This window comes from Palaemon carinicauda, chromosome 1 (genome assembly GCF_036898095.1).
Source record: "Palaemon carinicauda isolate YSFRI2023 chromosome 1, ASM3689809v2, whole genome shotgun sequence".
In the NCBI taxonomy this organism is placed as follows: domain Eukaryota; kingdom Metazoa; phylum Arthropoda; class Malacostraca; order Decapoda; family Palaemonidae; genus Palaemon; species Palaemon carinicauda.
The window spans coordinates 107,070,612-107,087,415 of record NC_090725.1 but is presented as its reverse complement, the minus strand read 5'-3'; the positions used below and the strand labels follow the sequence as shown (position 1 = coordinate 107,087,415).

Here is a 16,804-nt window from a genome sequence, read left to right as displayed (position 1 = left end):
TCATTATTCAGTAATGAGGCGAAATGAAGGACTTTATCTAAAGACCATGAAATAGGCTTTGGAGGAGCTGAAGGTCTAAGTCTGGCACAGGCCTTCGGGATCTTATTAAAGATTTCGTTAGCGAGGTCTACCTGGAAGGCGTACAGAATGGGCCTTGTCAAAGCAGACTTACACGTAGAAATCGTGTTAGCTGCCAGCCCCTGTCCGTGGAGGTGGATGAAGGAGGACAGGCAGAAATCCGTCGAGATCTCATGCGGATTCTTCTCTTTGACAAAGGCCACCCATTTTTTCCAAGCAGACTCGTACTGCCTTCTAGTAGACTTGCACTTATATTCCTCCAGGAAGTCAATGCTGTCTTTCGAGATCCCAAACCGCTTCTTCACCGCTAGGGAGAGAAAATCATGAGCTGCAGGGTCCGGGTTTTCTGTAATGAAGCGTAGACAGTCGACTTCTGGACTCGCTGGGACAGAACTGGGTCCGGGAGTGGCAGAAACTTCAGTCGTAGTTCCAGAGCCAGAGGGAACCACACGCTGTTCGGCCACTTGTGGGCCACTATCGCTGCTACTCCCTTGAAGGACCTCGGCTTGTTGAGGACCCTCAACAGAAGGTTGTGAGGGGGGAACAGGTAGATCCTGGACCATCTGTTCCAATCGAGGGACATCGCGTCCACTGCTTCCGCCAAGGGGTCCTTGTACGGGGACACATATCACGGCAACTTCTTGTTGTCCTTCGTCGCGAAGAGGTCTATCTGCAGTTCTGGGACTTGACTCGAGATGAAGGAGAATGATCCTGCGTCTAGGGACCATTCCGACTCTACCGGTGTAACCCTGGATAGAGCGTCCGCTGTCACATTGCGGACTCCTTGAAGGTGAACTGCCGACAGGTGCCACTTCTTCTTCTCCGCCAGTCGGAATATGGCCAACATCACCTGGTTGAGAGGTGGGGACCTCGATCCCCGCCGATTCAGACATTTCATAACCACCTCGCTGTCCAGTACCAACCTTATGTGGATCGAGTGACGCGGGGAAACTTTCCTCAGAGTAAGAAGTACTGCCATAGCTTCTAGAAAGTTTATGTGAAAGGTCCCGAATAGCTTGGACCAGGTCCCTTGGACCTTCTTCCGATGAGAGTGACCTCCCCACCCTTCCTTTGAAGCGTCTGTGTGAATCGTCACTGACGGGGGAGGTGGCTGAAGAGGTACCGACCTCTTTAGACGACTGGCCTGAGACCACGTTCTGAGAAGAGAACGTAGCCGAAGCGGAACCGGTCTCCTCAAGTCCCTTCGCGCGTTTGATGCAAAGCTTCTCAATACTCCGGCTGCATCCTTTAGCTGTGCTCTTAGCACCGGGTCTGTTACCGACGCAAACTGAAGAGAGCCCAGAACCCTCTCTTGTTCGCGTCTTGATATCCTCTCGGAATCTAGAAGTCTCTTGACAGACCCCGCTATCTCCTTCCTTTTCGACATCGGGATGGAGAATCGGTGTGACACTAGGTCCCAGTGAATTCCCAACCACTGGAACCTCTGAGATGGAGAAAGACGAGACTTCTTTCTGTTGATCTTGAACTCTAGATACTCTAGGAACTGAATCACCTGTAGGGAAGCCTGCAAGCATTCCGCCCTGGATGCTGCCCACACCAGCCAATCGTCCAGATAGGCTACCACCTGGATCCCTTTTAGGCGTAACTGTTTGAGCGCTGCGCTCGCAAGCTTCGTGAAGATCCTTGGGGCTATGTTTAGCCCGAAAGGCATCGCTCTGAAGGCGTAAAGTCTTCGTTGTAGCTTGAATCCTAGGTAGGGGGAGAGACGGCGACTGATTGGAACGTGCCAATAGGCGTCTGACAAGTCGATGGAGACGGTAAATGCCCTCTTGGGCAGTAATGCCCTTATGTGTTGCAACGTTAACATCTTGAACTTGTGGTTCACTATGAACTTGTTGAGTGGCGACAAGTCCAGAATGACTCTGAGTTTCCCCGAGTCTTTCTTGGGAACACAAAACAGCCTCCCTTGGAACTTGATGGACTTTACCCTCCGGATCACCTTTTTCTCCAACAGTTCTTGAATGTACTCCTCCAAAACGGGGGTGGAGTGTTGGAAAAATCGAGGGCACGGGGGCGGAGTGCTGTACCAGCTCCAACCCAGTCCATTTTTGAGCAGGCTGTGGGCCCAGGGATCGAAGGTCCGACGATCCCGAAAGTACTGTAGTCTCCCTCCTACCGGCATCACTTCACTTTGACTGCTGCCCTGCAGTCTTGCCTCCTTGGCCGCGACCACCTCTGGATCCCCTTCCCCTTGAGGGGCGTCTAGACGAGCCTCGCTGCTCCTCTAGGCTTTGCTCGAAAGGTGGTAGACTCCCCTTCGAACACTGGGTTGAATGCCGGGGATGGCGAGGACACGGCCTGGGGCACCCATTGGAAGGTGGTCGGGGCCTGGGCTACCATCTGGGGCACCGGAGGCAAAGCCGATTGTTGCTGCTGCTGACGTTGCGGTCTGAAAGGCTTAGCTGGGCGGGGAGAAAACCTAGATTTCTTCGTCTTCCCCTTCGGTTGGGGACCCTCATCGGGGGAAGACTTCCTCTTGAGGGACAGGCCCCACTTAAGGAGAAGATTCCTATTCTCCGTGGCTGCCTTGTCCACCACCTCCTTAACTACATCACTGGGGAAGAGATCTTTGCCCCAGATGTTAGATGAGATCAATTTCTTCGGTTCGTGCCTCACTGTAGCCGAGGCGAACACAAACTCCCTGCAGGCCCTCCTCGCCTTGACAAAGCTATAGAGGTCCTTTGTCACTGTGGCCAGATGGGTCTTGGCCACCACCATGAACATTTCATGGACCTTGGGGTCGCTTGCCATTGTCTCCATGGTTGTCTGGAGAGACATCGAGGCTGCCAGATGCTCCTTTGTCTCGAGCTCCCTTCGCAGAAGGAATTCATACAGCTTAGGGTAGTTTTCGCCGAACTGCCGAGCTGCCGACCTGCGATATCGGCGTCCAACTTCCCAACCGAAAAGGTAAGATGGACGTCCTTCCAGTCCTTGTTGTCCATCGGCAAGGCTAAAGACAAAGGCTTGCATTCCTCCAAGGAGGGGCATGGTTTGCCAGCCTCGACTGCCTTTAGAACGGCCGCGAACCCTTTCTGCAGAAAGGGGAAGGCCCTAGCCGGAGAGGATACGAAGGAAGGGTGCTTCTTACTCAAAGCAGCAACTTTCGAGTTCGAGAAGCCCCTCTCCTTCATTGCAGACGCCAGCGAAGCTTGAGCCTTGGCGTGATCCAAGACAATCACCTCCTTCGGCTCTGTCTCCTCCTTCGAGGCCGGTTCCTTCTTCAGACGGACGTAACAGTCCGGATAGGCCCCTCTGCTGGGCCAGAATTCCAACGCCTCAAGGGGAACTGAACCCAGCTTCTCCGACATGACGATCTTCCCGACCGTCATCGGCATGTGCTCGGCATACCTCCAAGGGTTGGCATCCGAGCACACAGGAAGGTCTTTCACGTTGAGCTTTTTCTGAGGCCCACGTGATGCTGCAATCCTCTGCATCTGTAGTTCCATTGCAGCTGCCTTCTGATTGTTCTCCTTCTGCATTTGCTGTATCATGCCAACAATAGAGGAGAGAGCTTGCCCCAGCTCTGGTGGAAGAGCGGACGAAGTAGAGGGGATAGGTTCAGGGGCCTGAACCGGAGCGTCCGATGGCACGGCATCCTCTTCCTCCACGACGTTCGGATCTTGATCCTCGTCCTCGCGCCTTGCGAGGAGGTCCTCTTCCGCCCGTTCGGACATGTCCGACATCTTGTCGTCCAGCTGAATGTCTTGCATGGCATCCGCGACTTCAGCATCCACGGGGATCTAGACGAGAGGGATCTCCGGCCGAGGCTGGGGGACGACAGCGTCAGCAGAAGCCTTGGGAAAGAGGTACGCCCTCATCTTCTCACTTGGAAGATAAGGTCCAGAGGTATTCTTTTGGAAACCCCTTACCCAAACACGAAGCTTCTCCCTCGCTGCATCCCTTGACTCCGCCGACCTAGGGGAATCAAAGGCCTCAGCTAGCAGGTTAGTACACACTGAACATACCTGAGGGTCCCAGTAACGGAGATCATCCTTGGAGGCTGCGCAAGCCGCGTGCCTCCTACACGAATCATGCCCGCAGAAGTTCTTACTGCGGACGTTGCAGAAGACGCTACCGCACTTCGGATGTTCCTCCTGTAAAAGAAGAAAATTTCCATGAATATCAGGTGAATTTCAATTCACATGTATATACAAGCATGTACAAAGTTTAAAGGAAAGACACACACTTGTGTTTCCCACATAGTCACTTGCAGTAGCCTTCCAGCAATTAAAATCAAATGGTTAGTCTTTGCTAGAATAACCAAAGTAAATGTTTCCCAAGGGAAATAGGTGTAGCTCACACCTAAGGTGAGACTTTAACATACTGGTTAAAGACAGAAAGAACTCTCTTTCCATCTCTGTAAGGCAACACCAAGTGACTGCACAAAGCAACACAAGCATGTTAGAAAATACAGTGTTGTAATATTACTATATCATAGCCTCTCCCCACAGTATATGCTATACAGGGGAATACTGATACAGTATATGGGGTGGCGTGCTGGCCGGCACCCCCCACAGGTAGGTCTCAAGTGTACAACTTAAGAACTCTAAGGCGGCAGAACTCTAGTTCCGATGTCTGTGCCGGCCGGCAGCTACACTAGGTGGCGCCCGGCTGCCGGCCACCACTCCCAGTGGCCAGCAGACAGGGCGAGGTAAAGGCCGGCAGGCAGAGGTAAACAACCCATGCCGGCCGGCAGCCACGCTAGGTAGCGCCCGGCTGCCGGCCGCCACTCTTAGCGGCTGGCAGACGAGTGAGGAGACCGGCCGGCAAAGGCATGTAGCCATCGCCGGCCGGCAGCGAGAGAACTAGAGAACACCAACTGCCCGGCTGCCGGCCACTAGGCCGGCAGTCGGCAGAGTACAACACACAAGAAGAAAACAGAATGGGTGCCGGGCTAAGAGGCTATACTACCTCAACGCCCAACACCCGAAAGAGTGCTGAAAGGAAGGGGAGAATCTAATTCAGGCTTCCTAACCACTGCCCACTGGATCTACAGACAGGCGTGGATGAGGGACCAAGGGAGGACCGGGCAGCACACTCTGCCGGCTGGCAGGGGACCAAGTCAGCTCCCCATCCTAACCTGTGCTAGGTACGGATGTAGGAAGGCAGACACTAATGACATTACGGAAAGGACAGAAGGGAAAGGGACAAGAGGGTCCTGTCCAACCTTGCACTGGTTAAGGATCACCCACGGCCAAGAAAGCCCATCTCAGCCTAGGGGGAATCCGGGGAGGGAGGCCGGCAATACTGTACTTGCTGCCTCCCTATAACCAATGCAAGGAAGGTATTGCTATTCCAGGGAAAGGGACACACCCCACACCCGGAACAGCAACAAGGACAAGTCTGAAGGGTCACCGAACGAAGGGATCATAACTACAGAAACCTTCAAGAGTGACCGAAGGAGGCTAAACCTCCTATGTCTGTGTCAGACAGCGAGGGAGACTCTACCCCAAGCCAGACCAACACAGACTCAGACTTAAAACACTGCTGTACTGCCCCTCTCTGAACCAGACTAGCTGGAGCAGGAAGGTACAGTACCACCCCAATATAGTTGTATCGAAAGTTAATTCAGATAAACCACTAGGGTTAAGCCCAAGGCTTAAGCAGAGGGAAAGGGTTTGCGCGCCTTCCCCGAAGAGAAGGGAGCAAACGGGGGGAACAAGAAAGCATATCAATAGCCTAAGACAACCTAGCCTAGGCACTGGGAGAATCGATTACCTAAATCACCGAAACTCACTCATATACCATCTTGGAAAAAACTCAGCATAAACTTATATGTATAACGTTGCCTAACGCTTCAATAAAATTTAAATAACCACACTTGGAAGACTAAATATCATGCAGGAAGTACAAGGGCCAAACGACTAGGCTACAAGGTCTAGCGTAGGCCAGCCTAGGCAAATCCTTCGCCAAGGCACTATACTACAGCATCATAAAAGTATTCCTAAATAAGCTAAGCAGTTAAATTTATTAAAGCGAAAAGGGGGCTGGGAACGTCGCTCTGGCTAACCAAATAAATCCTATCTAGCGAGCGACAGCGTCCAGGACGCCTCCAGCAGGCAACAGCTCTTGTATCAAAGATAACTCTTTTAATTACTTTAAATTTTACCAAGAGCTTACATTTATACATAAAAGAAATGGTACTCAACTTATCGGAAGCAGAAGAAGTTGGAGAAAGCATATTAGCTTGAGTAAATCCAAGATTTTTGGTAGAAACACAGGGAAAACACCGAGTTGTATAGCTACGCAAAAAGGAATACAGATGGCGCCGCGAGCGGCGCAGGGCACGCTTACGAAACGGGGAGGAGAGATGCCTTACGAACGGCTCCCCCCTTTCTTATCGTTTTCGTTTTCTTGCCATTTGACCCCTACGAAGTGTTAACTCTGTTCGGGGTACAGATTGCCATGTGGCCTGTCAAGAATACGTCCGCTGATATTTTGCGATGTCCCTGATTCTTTTATTAGGGATATTCGCTCCAGGAGTTAGAATTCTGGGTACCTTAAGGTAAATTCTCTGGGAATATCGCCGTAGTTGTAATATACCCTAGGAAGCTACCTTAGAGGAACTTCCATCAGGACGACATGGCTTGAGCCCAAAAATATATATTCACCGGGTAAGTATATTCAAAAATTTATTTTAAATTGAAAATATCATTTTTATTTATTTTAACTCGCTGTTCTGTAGTAGGCTATTGTAATTGTGGCACTGAAATATATAATGTACTATTACAAATTAGGCATAGATCAGTAAAATATTCAAGGGATTTCTATATTGCATAGCAGTAAAGCTATTAAGTTTCATATGCTAGAATTTCATGAAAAATTTTTATCACTGTACTGTTAACACCTGAGTTAGAGATTTTATATAATCTCTTAAAATTCTCTTTTTAAATATGTAACTTACCTGGTAGTTACATACATATAGCTTTATCCTGCGTTTCGTCGCGCGCATGGCAGAAATTCAAGTTTCGCTGCAATCACCACCAGGTGAGCAAGTGGTCATACGTGAGTGCCCTCTCAGTAGGTAACTGGAACCATTCCCAACATTCCTCAGAAATTCCCTGCCGTTGATCGAGTCAACATGTCGGAAATTCGTTTCGTTGATTTTACTTTATCTACAATTTGGTGAAGTACCTTTTGTTTGATTATTGTTGATGGCTTTCGCTGCTTTTTTTTTGGATATTCCTTTTGACTTTTCACGCAGTTTAGATAGACTTTGTTGGTTTTTTGACCTGGACTATTTTCTCTTTACAAAATGGCTGACTCTGTAATAAGAAGGTGTGTTAAAGGATGCAAGTCTCGAATGCCTAAGGTCTCTGTTGATCCTCTTTCGATATGTAAAAGTTGCAGAGGGCATGAATGTACTTTTATTGACAGATGCTTTGAATGTGAGTCTTTATCTGATAGAGAGTGGAAGGAGATTGATCGCTATGTTAAGCGATTAGAGAAGGATAGGCTTAGGAGAGCTAGATCGAATAGTGTTCTTTCCAGTAGATCCTCTGATAGTCATGTTCCTTCTAATGTACTTGATACTAATATTCCTATTCCTGATCCTAAGGCAGTAGTACCAGATCCCGCTATGGTGTCGGAGGTAAGTGAGCCTTCTTTGAAGGATGTGTTGGCTGCAATTTCAGCTTTAGGTGCATAAGTTCAATCCTTTAGTTCGGAAAAAGAAGTGATGTGGGGGGGGGGGGGGGCAGTGCGTGGCTTGCAACGCAAGTTTGTGAATAGTGATAGTGAAGTGGAGGGTGCGTCCGTTCGTGTCCGTCATACTCCTAGCCCGGGACCTCTTCCATGCTCCCCAACCCCTGGGAGAAGGAAAGTCGAAAGGCGAAGGGAGATGTCAGACCTTGATCAGCGGATGGACGTCCCCTTGAGCGATCCTGTTGACGCATCCCAGGACGCTCCCCCTCGCCGCAGGAAAGGCGAGATGAGGAAGTGTTCGTCCTCGTCGGATGACGCAAAACCTAGACGTGGTTGGCGTCAACCTCTTCTTTCAAGGCCTCTCAAGAGACGTAGGTCTCCTGCTAAGTTACAGCAACCATCCTGCAGTAACTGGAGCTTGCCGGAAGTTTTTCTTTCGGAGGAAGACGACGTGTCAGCGCCTTAGCAGTCGCGTAAGGCACATAGTTCGTCGGAGGAAGAGGGTGCTCGCTTTACTTCTATGCACGCTTCTCCCCCTCCCCCAGATTGGGAGATGTCGCAAGGGCTTTCTCCTCCCCCAGATTGGGAGATGTCGCAAGAGCTTTCTCCTCCTCTTGGCCAGACAACCATAGTAGACGCTCCCTTGCAGTGATCAGAACGCAGTTCAGGTTGCGATAGGAATAGCGACGCCCCCTCGCAGCAGTCTGGACGTGCGCAGGACGCATCAGATCTTTCAGAGCTAAAGAGGTCAATTACGTCCCTGTTTGATGCCTACAAGTCACAAACAGAGGAGACTCGTAAGAAAGAACCGAAGGGTACCAACAGACCAAGGAAAGGAGCTAGACCTAACCAAGGCGCGATCGGCCAGCGAGTTACTCCAGCGCTCAGCGACGCTCTCTCACAGCAATCGGGACACGTTACGGGAAGCAACAAGGTTCTGGACGCTCTCTCGCGGCATGCTGGACGCATCCTTGACGCATGCAATCAGGACTTTTCCCCGCAGCATGATAGACACTCAGTTGTCTCTCCCTCGCAGCATGCTGGACGTGCAGTTAACGCTCCCTCACGTCTTGCTGGACGCAGGCGAGCAGGACTTTCCCTCGCAGCACGCCGGATGCAGTGTTGACGCTTCCTCGCAGTATGTTGGAAGCATGCTGGAAGCACATGAGCATGACTCTCCCTCGAAGTATGCGGGATGTTGGCAGGACACACGCAAGCGTGACGCTTCCTCGCAACTTGCTGGAATCATGCACAACGCTCCTTCACAGCATGATGAAAATATACTGGACGATGAGAATCAACAGGATAAGGCGGGTATTTCTCCTACTCATTCTACTCCGGAGATCGCTATCCCCTTAGATGAAGTTTCAGAAGAGGAAACCCAGGAAACGCTGCATGCAGCAGATCTTGAAAGATTGCTGGCGGTTCTAGCTAAATTGTATCCAGAGGACTTTACACAGGCTTTGCCTCAAAGCCCACCCTCGCAGTTTTTGAAGGGCAGACCCCAGAAACCATCCTCGTTCAAGAAAACGGTTCTTGCCAGATCAGTCAAGAGAGCTTTCTCAACTCTAAATAAGTGGATTTCCAAGAGAAAGGATCTAGGGAAGACCTCCTTTTCCTTTCCCCCTACTAGACTGGCCTCCAGATCTAGTGTGTGGTATGAGACTGGGGAGGTTCTCGGTTTGGGAGTCCCTGCCTCCTCCCAGGGGGACTTCTTCAGACTTGTTGACGCCTCACGCAGGTCAGCCATGACCAAGTCTAAGGTAATGTGAACCACGTCAGAGATGGAGCACTTGCTGAAGGGCATTTTTAGAATTATAGAGGTCTTCAGCCTAATGGACTGGACTCTCAGAGCCCTTGCAGAGGTCACAGATCCAAAGAACGAAGCACAGATGCATCTGATTGCGTGTCTTGATAAGGCAGTGAGGGATGGGTCCATCGAACTCTCCGCCCTTTTCACGGCAGGAGTTCTTAAGAAGAGGGCTATGCTGTGTTTTTTCCTATCTTCAGGTTTTACCCCCGTGCAGAAATCAGAGCTGTTGTATGCTCCTTTGGGTAACCATCTCTTCCCTTCTGATTTAGTGAAGGACTTTTTGGCAGCTCTTGCGCAACAAGCGACGCAAGACCCTATCACCAGGACTGCCAAGAAAGTCCTCCCTGCTAGCTTTTTAGCCAGGAAGCAAAAGGAAGCTCCTCCCACTCGCCAGCCCTTTCGAGGGGAACTCAGAGAATTGCTGCTGGAGGACAACCTCGCAAATTCTCAAAAAAAACAACCTAAATCAAAGAAGTGAACCCTGCAACCTCCAGACACAAGTGGGAGCCAGGTTATCCCACTATTGGCAAGAGTGGAGCCAAAGGGGGCGGACGACTGGACAATCGATGTCTTGAAGGAGGGGTACAAGTTCTGGAGAGGGAGGTCTCAACCTTCCGGACTCACCAGTGGTAGCTTATACACCCCCCCTGGAACCCCCCCAAGCGGCGGCGCGAGCCCCAAACCACGCCCCCTTGGGCGGAGTTACCAGGGACGAGCGGGTTGACTCGGCAATGGAAGTCACATTTCTGAAGTTGACTTCGCCACAGAACGTTCTCCTCTTTTTCCCTCCCGCTGCTCCCAACATTATTTGCTGATTTTCATTATTCTGCACTCAGCAACCAGAGTAATATCTCAGCCCACGGCTTAATTATGTCTAGGCAAATTCTTACCTCCGCGGAGGTGCATCGGCTTAGCGAAGACTCCAGCGGAGAGGAGAACGTAATCAGTAACGAAAAACGAACACAATTGACTGCAGATAGTGATATGCCTTCTAATTCTGATATCGTAAATATGTTACTACAACAGAATCAAACTCTCATGAAAATTATCCAGAAAAGGTAAGGTTTTAAATTCTTTTTACAACGAAAACGTCATATGGAAAGCAGCTGATTTAGATTAATGACGTCACAAATGCAAATGGCGGCCCCCATACGTAAGGTTGTTATGATTTGAATGCTTAGAGCAGGCACTTCCGAACATAGCGTAAGTAGCTTAAGCAAAGCATGTGCATGATTACTACACGATTAATTGGTATAAACAAACCAAATACTCCAATTTTTATATATTACAAAATTATAATTAAGCACACAAAACAAATTGCTTGCCTGACACATCAAAAGCACGCAGCTTAATAGGCAGTAGGCTAGACCACAGGTAAGTTCGAGCTTACATTTCTCGCTTTAAACCTATCGACACTAGCCTAGGCCCTGGGGGGCTATCTGATAAGGGTTACATATGAGGCAGGTCTAGTTTATTAATAATAACAGATTTAAACTTATCATTCACTTAAATATGGCACTGAATTAACCTAAGAGGGCTATTTGAGTCGTGAACCCCATTGCCTGACTTCAGCCTTCTAGGTCCGCTGCTGTCCATATTTACTATACCTGTTGAACAAAATTTCAATTAATCTATGGTAAATAAATCACTGATATTAAACATTCATCTCGGCAGAAGTGGTTCACCTGCTAAGAAGAATGAGGCTCCCCCTCCTACTAAGCGCTCAAGACGATCACCTGAATTACCTGAAAGTGCAAATTTAGACCTCTTTTCCTTTTATAATAATGGAGATGAAAGTGATTACGAAGATTTCAACCTTCTTACCTTCAATAAACCCATTCCTTCATATATTTCCACCAATTTCAAAGCTGAACCATCTTTTCATAGAGAAGGGAAAATTCAATTGAATAATTCACTAGTAGCATTAACTTTCAGTGAAGGCCATAGTGATAACCGGGATAAATTCTTTGTTAGTAGTCAAAATAAGGAGTTCTCAGACTTTTTTAAATTAATTAATACTCCAAAGTTGAATTTCTGGCCTGAAGGTAAGGTATTTGATGACAGTTATAAGAGAAAATTTTTATATGACATTGAAAATATTAAAATGAGTATTTCTGCCTTTCAAGGGCATGCAGCACTGGCACACATTGTATACCCCTCCAAAGTAAATGACATTGATTTTTTGTCCAAAATTATTATTGGTCCCCTAAGGAGGAGCATAGACCTCATACAAAATTTGATAAGAAATTTCAGAAGCAGAGCACTTCCTAGATACCTCAAGGAAGAAATAAGAGATCTTATAATCAAAGCAGACATTAAAGAAGTTTGGAATTTAACTGAAGACCAAAAATCAGCCATTGCTGCCTGCTTTCACAAGGGTCCCCTCCTCAGAGGAGGGGCAGCAAACTTCAGGGGTAGGAAATTCAACTTCGGGGGCAGATTTCAGGGAAGAAGGTTCAGTTTCCTCAAAGGTAACCCTAACTTTAGATTCAAGTCTCAGCCGCTTAGAAGAGGTAATAGGCGAGGTGGGTACAGGGGGGGGGAGGTCACAAAATGGACAAGCTAATAGTTCAGGAGCCAGAGAAAAGAAAGACCCTAGAAATTGAGCCATGCTCCGCACCAGTTCAAAGAGAGATTTTTTCAGCACCAGTATTCTATGCCCCAGTTGATAACGATGTTTACTCTGCACCAGTTAATAATGAGCTTTGCTCAGCACCAGTTAATGAGCTTTGCTCAGCACCAGTTAATAACGAGCTTTGCTCAGCACCAGTGGTTAATGAGCTTTGCTCAGCACCAGATAATAACGAGCTTTGCTCCGCACCAGACCATCATGACATTGGGCCAAATGCTATAAATCAAGATAGAAGTAAAGAGACCTTGCCTTTGGCCTCAAAACCAATGAATAACTCCTCCCAGAGCCCCCCAGAGAATAGGATAGGTAAGTCATTATTGATGAATATTGATAGTTGGAGAAAGCTTCCTAATGCCTCTTTTGCTTGTAAAATTATCAATGAAGGGGTGAGAATTCCGTTTAATAATAAACTTAAAGCCCAGAGGTCATTAAAAAGAACAGGTAAAGATAGATTTTATTCAATTAACAATCGTAAAATATTGGAAAGTGAATGTGACAGACTGCTAAAACTAGGTGTCATAGAGCAGATCCCCAGAACTTCCTTTTACTACTCCAACCACATATTTTATAAATTCAAACCAGATGGAACAGTACGACTAATCTTTGACATGAAGGTGCTCAACACCATGATTAAAAAACCTTCTTTTACCATGCTCAAGGCCAATACTATATTTCCCTATCTACATCTAAACTCTTGGGCCTGCAAACTAGATTTAAAAGATGCTTATTGGCACATTCCATTACATGCAAGTAGCCAGAAATTTCTAACCTTCAAACTAGGTAAAAGGAAGTTCAAATGGACTGTGATACCCTTTGGACTAAAGACAGCACCTTATATTTTTTCAAAGATAATGTACACAGTGATCAAGTATATTAGAACTTCATATAACATCTTAATATTCAATTATCTTGATGACATTCTTATATTAGCAAAAGATTATGTAAAATGTAAAAATCACATTCAGCTAGTCATTAAGATCTTGTCAGACTTAGGATGGAATATCTCACTTAAAAAATCTACAATTGAACCGACTCAAAGAATTGAATTTTTAGGAGTGCATTACAATATGATTAAGAAAACTATGAATCTCTGTGGGAAAAACATAGAGAAGTGTGTCGAATTGGCCAAAGCTTTCTCCAACTCTGTTAAATCCGACCTGCATTCCTATCAAATGTTAATCGGAGCTTTAAATTTTAGTGCATCCTATACGAGCTTGGTAAGATTCCATCTTAAATATCTCCACAGATACCACAGTTATTTTAATTCAGGGTACAAAATCATCCCCCACACCTTCAAAAAATACCTAAAGCCATGGGAACAGAGACAAATGTACAGAGAGATTAACATTCCAAAACCACAGATAGATGCAGAACTTTTCACTGACGCTTCCAACCAGGGTTGGGGAGGGGCATTAGTAATAGCGGGTAATATGCTCTCAATAAATGGAACTTGGACAGATGAAGAATCCTCCCTTCACATTAATGTAAGAGAGTTATTAGCTTGCTTCTATTCTTTGGAACACTTCATCACAAGGTTATACAACAAGGTAGTCTTAATACATGTTGATTCAAAGGTTACTAATTGTTGGCTAAGGAAACAGGGTAGTATCAGAAACAAGTTAGCCCATGAACTAGTCAGGAAAATACTTAGTACCATGAAGGATCACAACATACAGATAAATTCCAGATGGATCAGGGGAGTAAGTAACACCATCGCAGACTCACTTTCCAGGGACCTGGGTTCCATTCACACAGAAACTTCACTCAGTGACAGTCTATTCTCCTTAATCTGCTCTGACTTCAATTTCACCCCGGAAATAGATCTGTTCTCAAATGGCTTCAATACTAAGTGCAAAAAGTTTTGTTCATCTCTTCCAAACCAAAAAGCCATCAGCAATAATGCACTTACGATTAGCTGGAAGGGATCAACACCTCTCTATGCCTTTCCACCAGGATTCTTACTACACAAAGTAGCTTTTAAAATCAATTAAGAATGCAATAATAATATGCTTTTCTGCACCATATCGCAGGGGACGGAACCATGGATTCCATTAGTGAAGTCAGTCGCGAAGCAGCACAAACGATATATTGTGAAGATCGAAGACTACCAGATAGTTCTCAAGGATTGTATCTCACCCTCAGCAAAGCTCCAATCAACTTTGATCGCCTTAAAAATTTAAAGGATCAGCTCCCTAACGTCTTTCCTCCTGAGGTTTGCTCCAAAATTGCTGTCAGCTTGAGGGACAGCTCCTTGCACAAGTATGAAAACCTATACAACATTTTTAAAAGTTTCATTCACAAGGAGTATGGAAGAGACAACAAATTCCCCCTGTTAGCAATTATTTTATTTTTCAATCACCTTATAGACAAGGGTCTGTCTTACAACACCCTGAAGAGCTACAGAGCAGCTTTAGGTCCTATCTTGTCAGGCTATTTCCCAGGTTACTGTCTTGCAGAGGACAAATATGTCAAAGCAATGATATCGGGAGTTAATAGAAGGAAACCTAGAAATTCTCACCAGTTCCCTGGCTGGGATCTAGACAAAGTAATTTCGTTTCTCAACACCACGAGAGATAACTCTACCTTACTACTGACACAGAAAACCTTGTTCCTAGTAGCCTTAGCTTGCCCTTTAAGAGCTAATCAATTTAACAATCTCAGCATTTCCAGGAGCACCTTCACCCCAGAACACATTGTCTTACGGAACCACCCTTCCTTCATGGCCAAAAACCAAAAGAACAACTACACGCCAATAGAGATCAGCTTTAGGAAGCTTCCTAACAGACCAAAAATATGTCCAGTCAGACAATTGAACTTCTATTTGGAATACACAAACAAAGTCTGTATGGAAAGAAACATAGACAGGAAAGACCACATATGGCTAGATGAACACTTCAAGATAATGTCTCTACAAAAAATGAGACAACTTTTTAGGGAGTGCATTTTCAGAGCCGACCCAAATGCAACTAAACAGTCAACGAATTTTCACTCTATAAGGGGTCAAGCTTCATCAAGACTGCTATACAATGGAGTATCTATACAAGAAATCATGTCCAGAATGAATTGGAGAAGCGACTCTGTCTTCAGCTCTTACTATGCTCTCCTCGGCTTACAGGGAGCTTTCGATGCTGTGGTCGCTGGACTTCATCTTCAAGCCCCCTGAAGCATCTGCTTAGCTACCACTGGTGAGTCCGGAAGGTTGAGACCTCCCTCTCCAGAACTGTAAGTTTACTTGTGAACGAAGGTTCTGGAGTGGGAGGTGAGACCTTCCGGACTCAAAGTCTGGGTCACCCTCCAACCCTTCCCCCGTGAGCCGAGGAGACCATGTACAGTACTTAGGAGGGAATATTTTAACAACTTCATAATTCAACAGAGTAGGCTATATACAAGAACACACACATACAATCACTATTATTCCACAGAAAACAAACTAACTGGAATCTTTCAATATTCATATCAACCAAGAGAGCACAAGAAGATTGAATTTACTAGTAAAAAGACCTTTATGTCCAACAATTTGCACCTTCACAGTAATTCCTTCATAACTTGCACTACCAAGGTAAGCTCAACCACTTCTGTGTTATTTTTTGTTCTATTACAACTTCAAAAATGTGACTTCCATTGCCGAGTCAACCCGCTCGTCCCTGGTAACTCCGCCCAAGGGGGCGTGGTTTGGGGCTCGCGCCGCCGCTTGGGGGGGTTCCAGGGGGGGGTGTATAAGCTACCACTGGTGAGTCCGGAAGGTCTCACCTCCCACTCCAGAACCTTCGTTCACAAGTAAACTTACAGATCCCCTTCCTGAGAAGGCCTCCTCTGTCGTCAGAACCCTTAGAGTTGTCAGCAACTTATACAGGGAACAAGGCAGCAGCTCTTCAAGAGCAAGTCAACCTAATGCTGTCGAAAGCAGCCATAGAAGTAGTAGAGGACACCTCTTCGGAGGGTTTTTACAACAGACTTTTTCTAGTTCCGAAGAACTCGAGGGGATGGAGACCTGTTCTGGACGTAAGTACTCTGAACAAGTTCGTAAGCAAAGTCAAGTTTGCCATGGAGACTTCTGCGTCATTCCTAGCAGGCACCAAATAAGGAGACTGGATGGTGTCATTAGATCTGCAGGACGCTTATTTCCACGTCCCAATCCACCCGAACTACAGAAAATTTCTGAGATTCGTGTACCAAGAAACTACTTGTCAGTTTAAAGCACTCTGTTTTGGGCTGAGCACGGCTCCCTACATCTTTACCCGAGTGGTTGCCAACGTGGCTCGCTGGCTACATCTGAAGGGAGTTCGGATATCAATGTACCTGGACGATTGGCTAATCAGAGCCAGGTCGCAATAAAAGTGTATGGAGGGTCTTCAAGTTACAATGTCTTTGACGCAACAACTAGGTCTAGTGGTAAATCTGGCCAAATCTCAACTGACACCTCGCAAAACATCATCTACCTGGGGATGAGGATTCAGTCAGTGGTTTTTCGGGCTTTTCCAGCCCCGAAACGCATTCTAGATTGCCTAGAAAAGGTGCAACACTTCCGAGACAGACGGACCTGCTCAGTAAGAGAATGGATGAGTCTGCTGGGTACCCTCTTATCGATCGAACAGTTCGTATCCCTGGGAAGACTT

The 16,804-nt window shown here is 46.8% G+C and overlaps 2 protein-coding genes across 3 annotated transcripts in view; both read left to right on the top strand.

The window, feature by feature from the left end:
- Snr1 (SWI/SNF related, matrix associated, actin dependent regulator of chromatin, subfamily b, member 1) overlaps positions 1-16,804 on the top strand; it is a 582,028-nt gene that overhangs the window by 63,857 nt on the left and 501,367 nt on the right. The gene's annotated exons all lie outside the window — the stretch shown is intronic.
- LOC137650741 (uncharacterized) lies at positions 12,244-15,352 on the top strand. The gene is made up of 2 exons (XM_068383902.1): positions 12,244-12,494; positions 14,219-15,352. The coding sequence occupies exons 1-2, from the start codon at positions 12,455-12,457 to the stop codon at positions 15,349-15,351; spliced, it is 1,173 nt and encodes a 390-aa protein (XP_068240003.1). The 5' UTR covers positions 12,244-12,454; the 3' UTR covers position 15,352.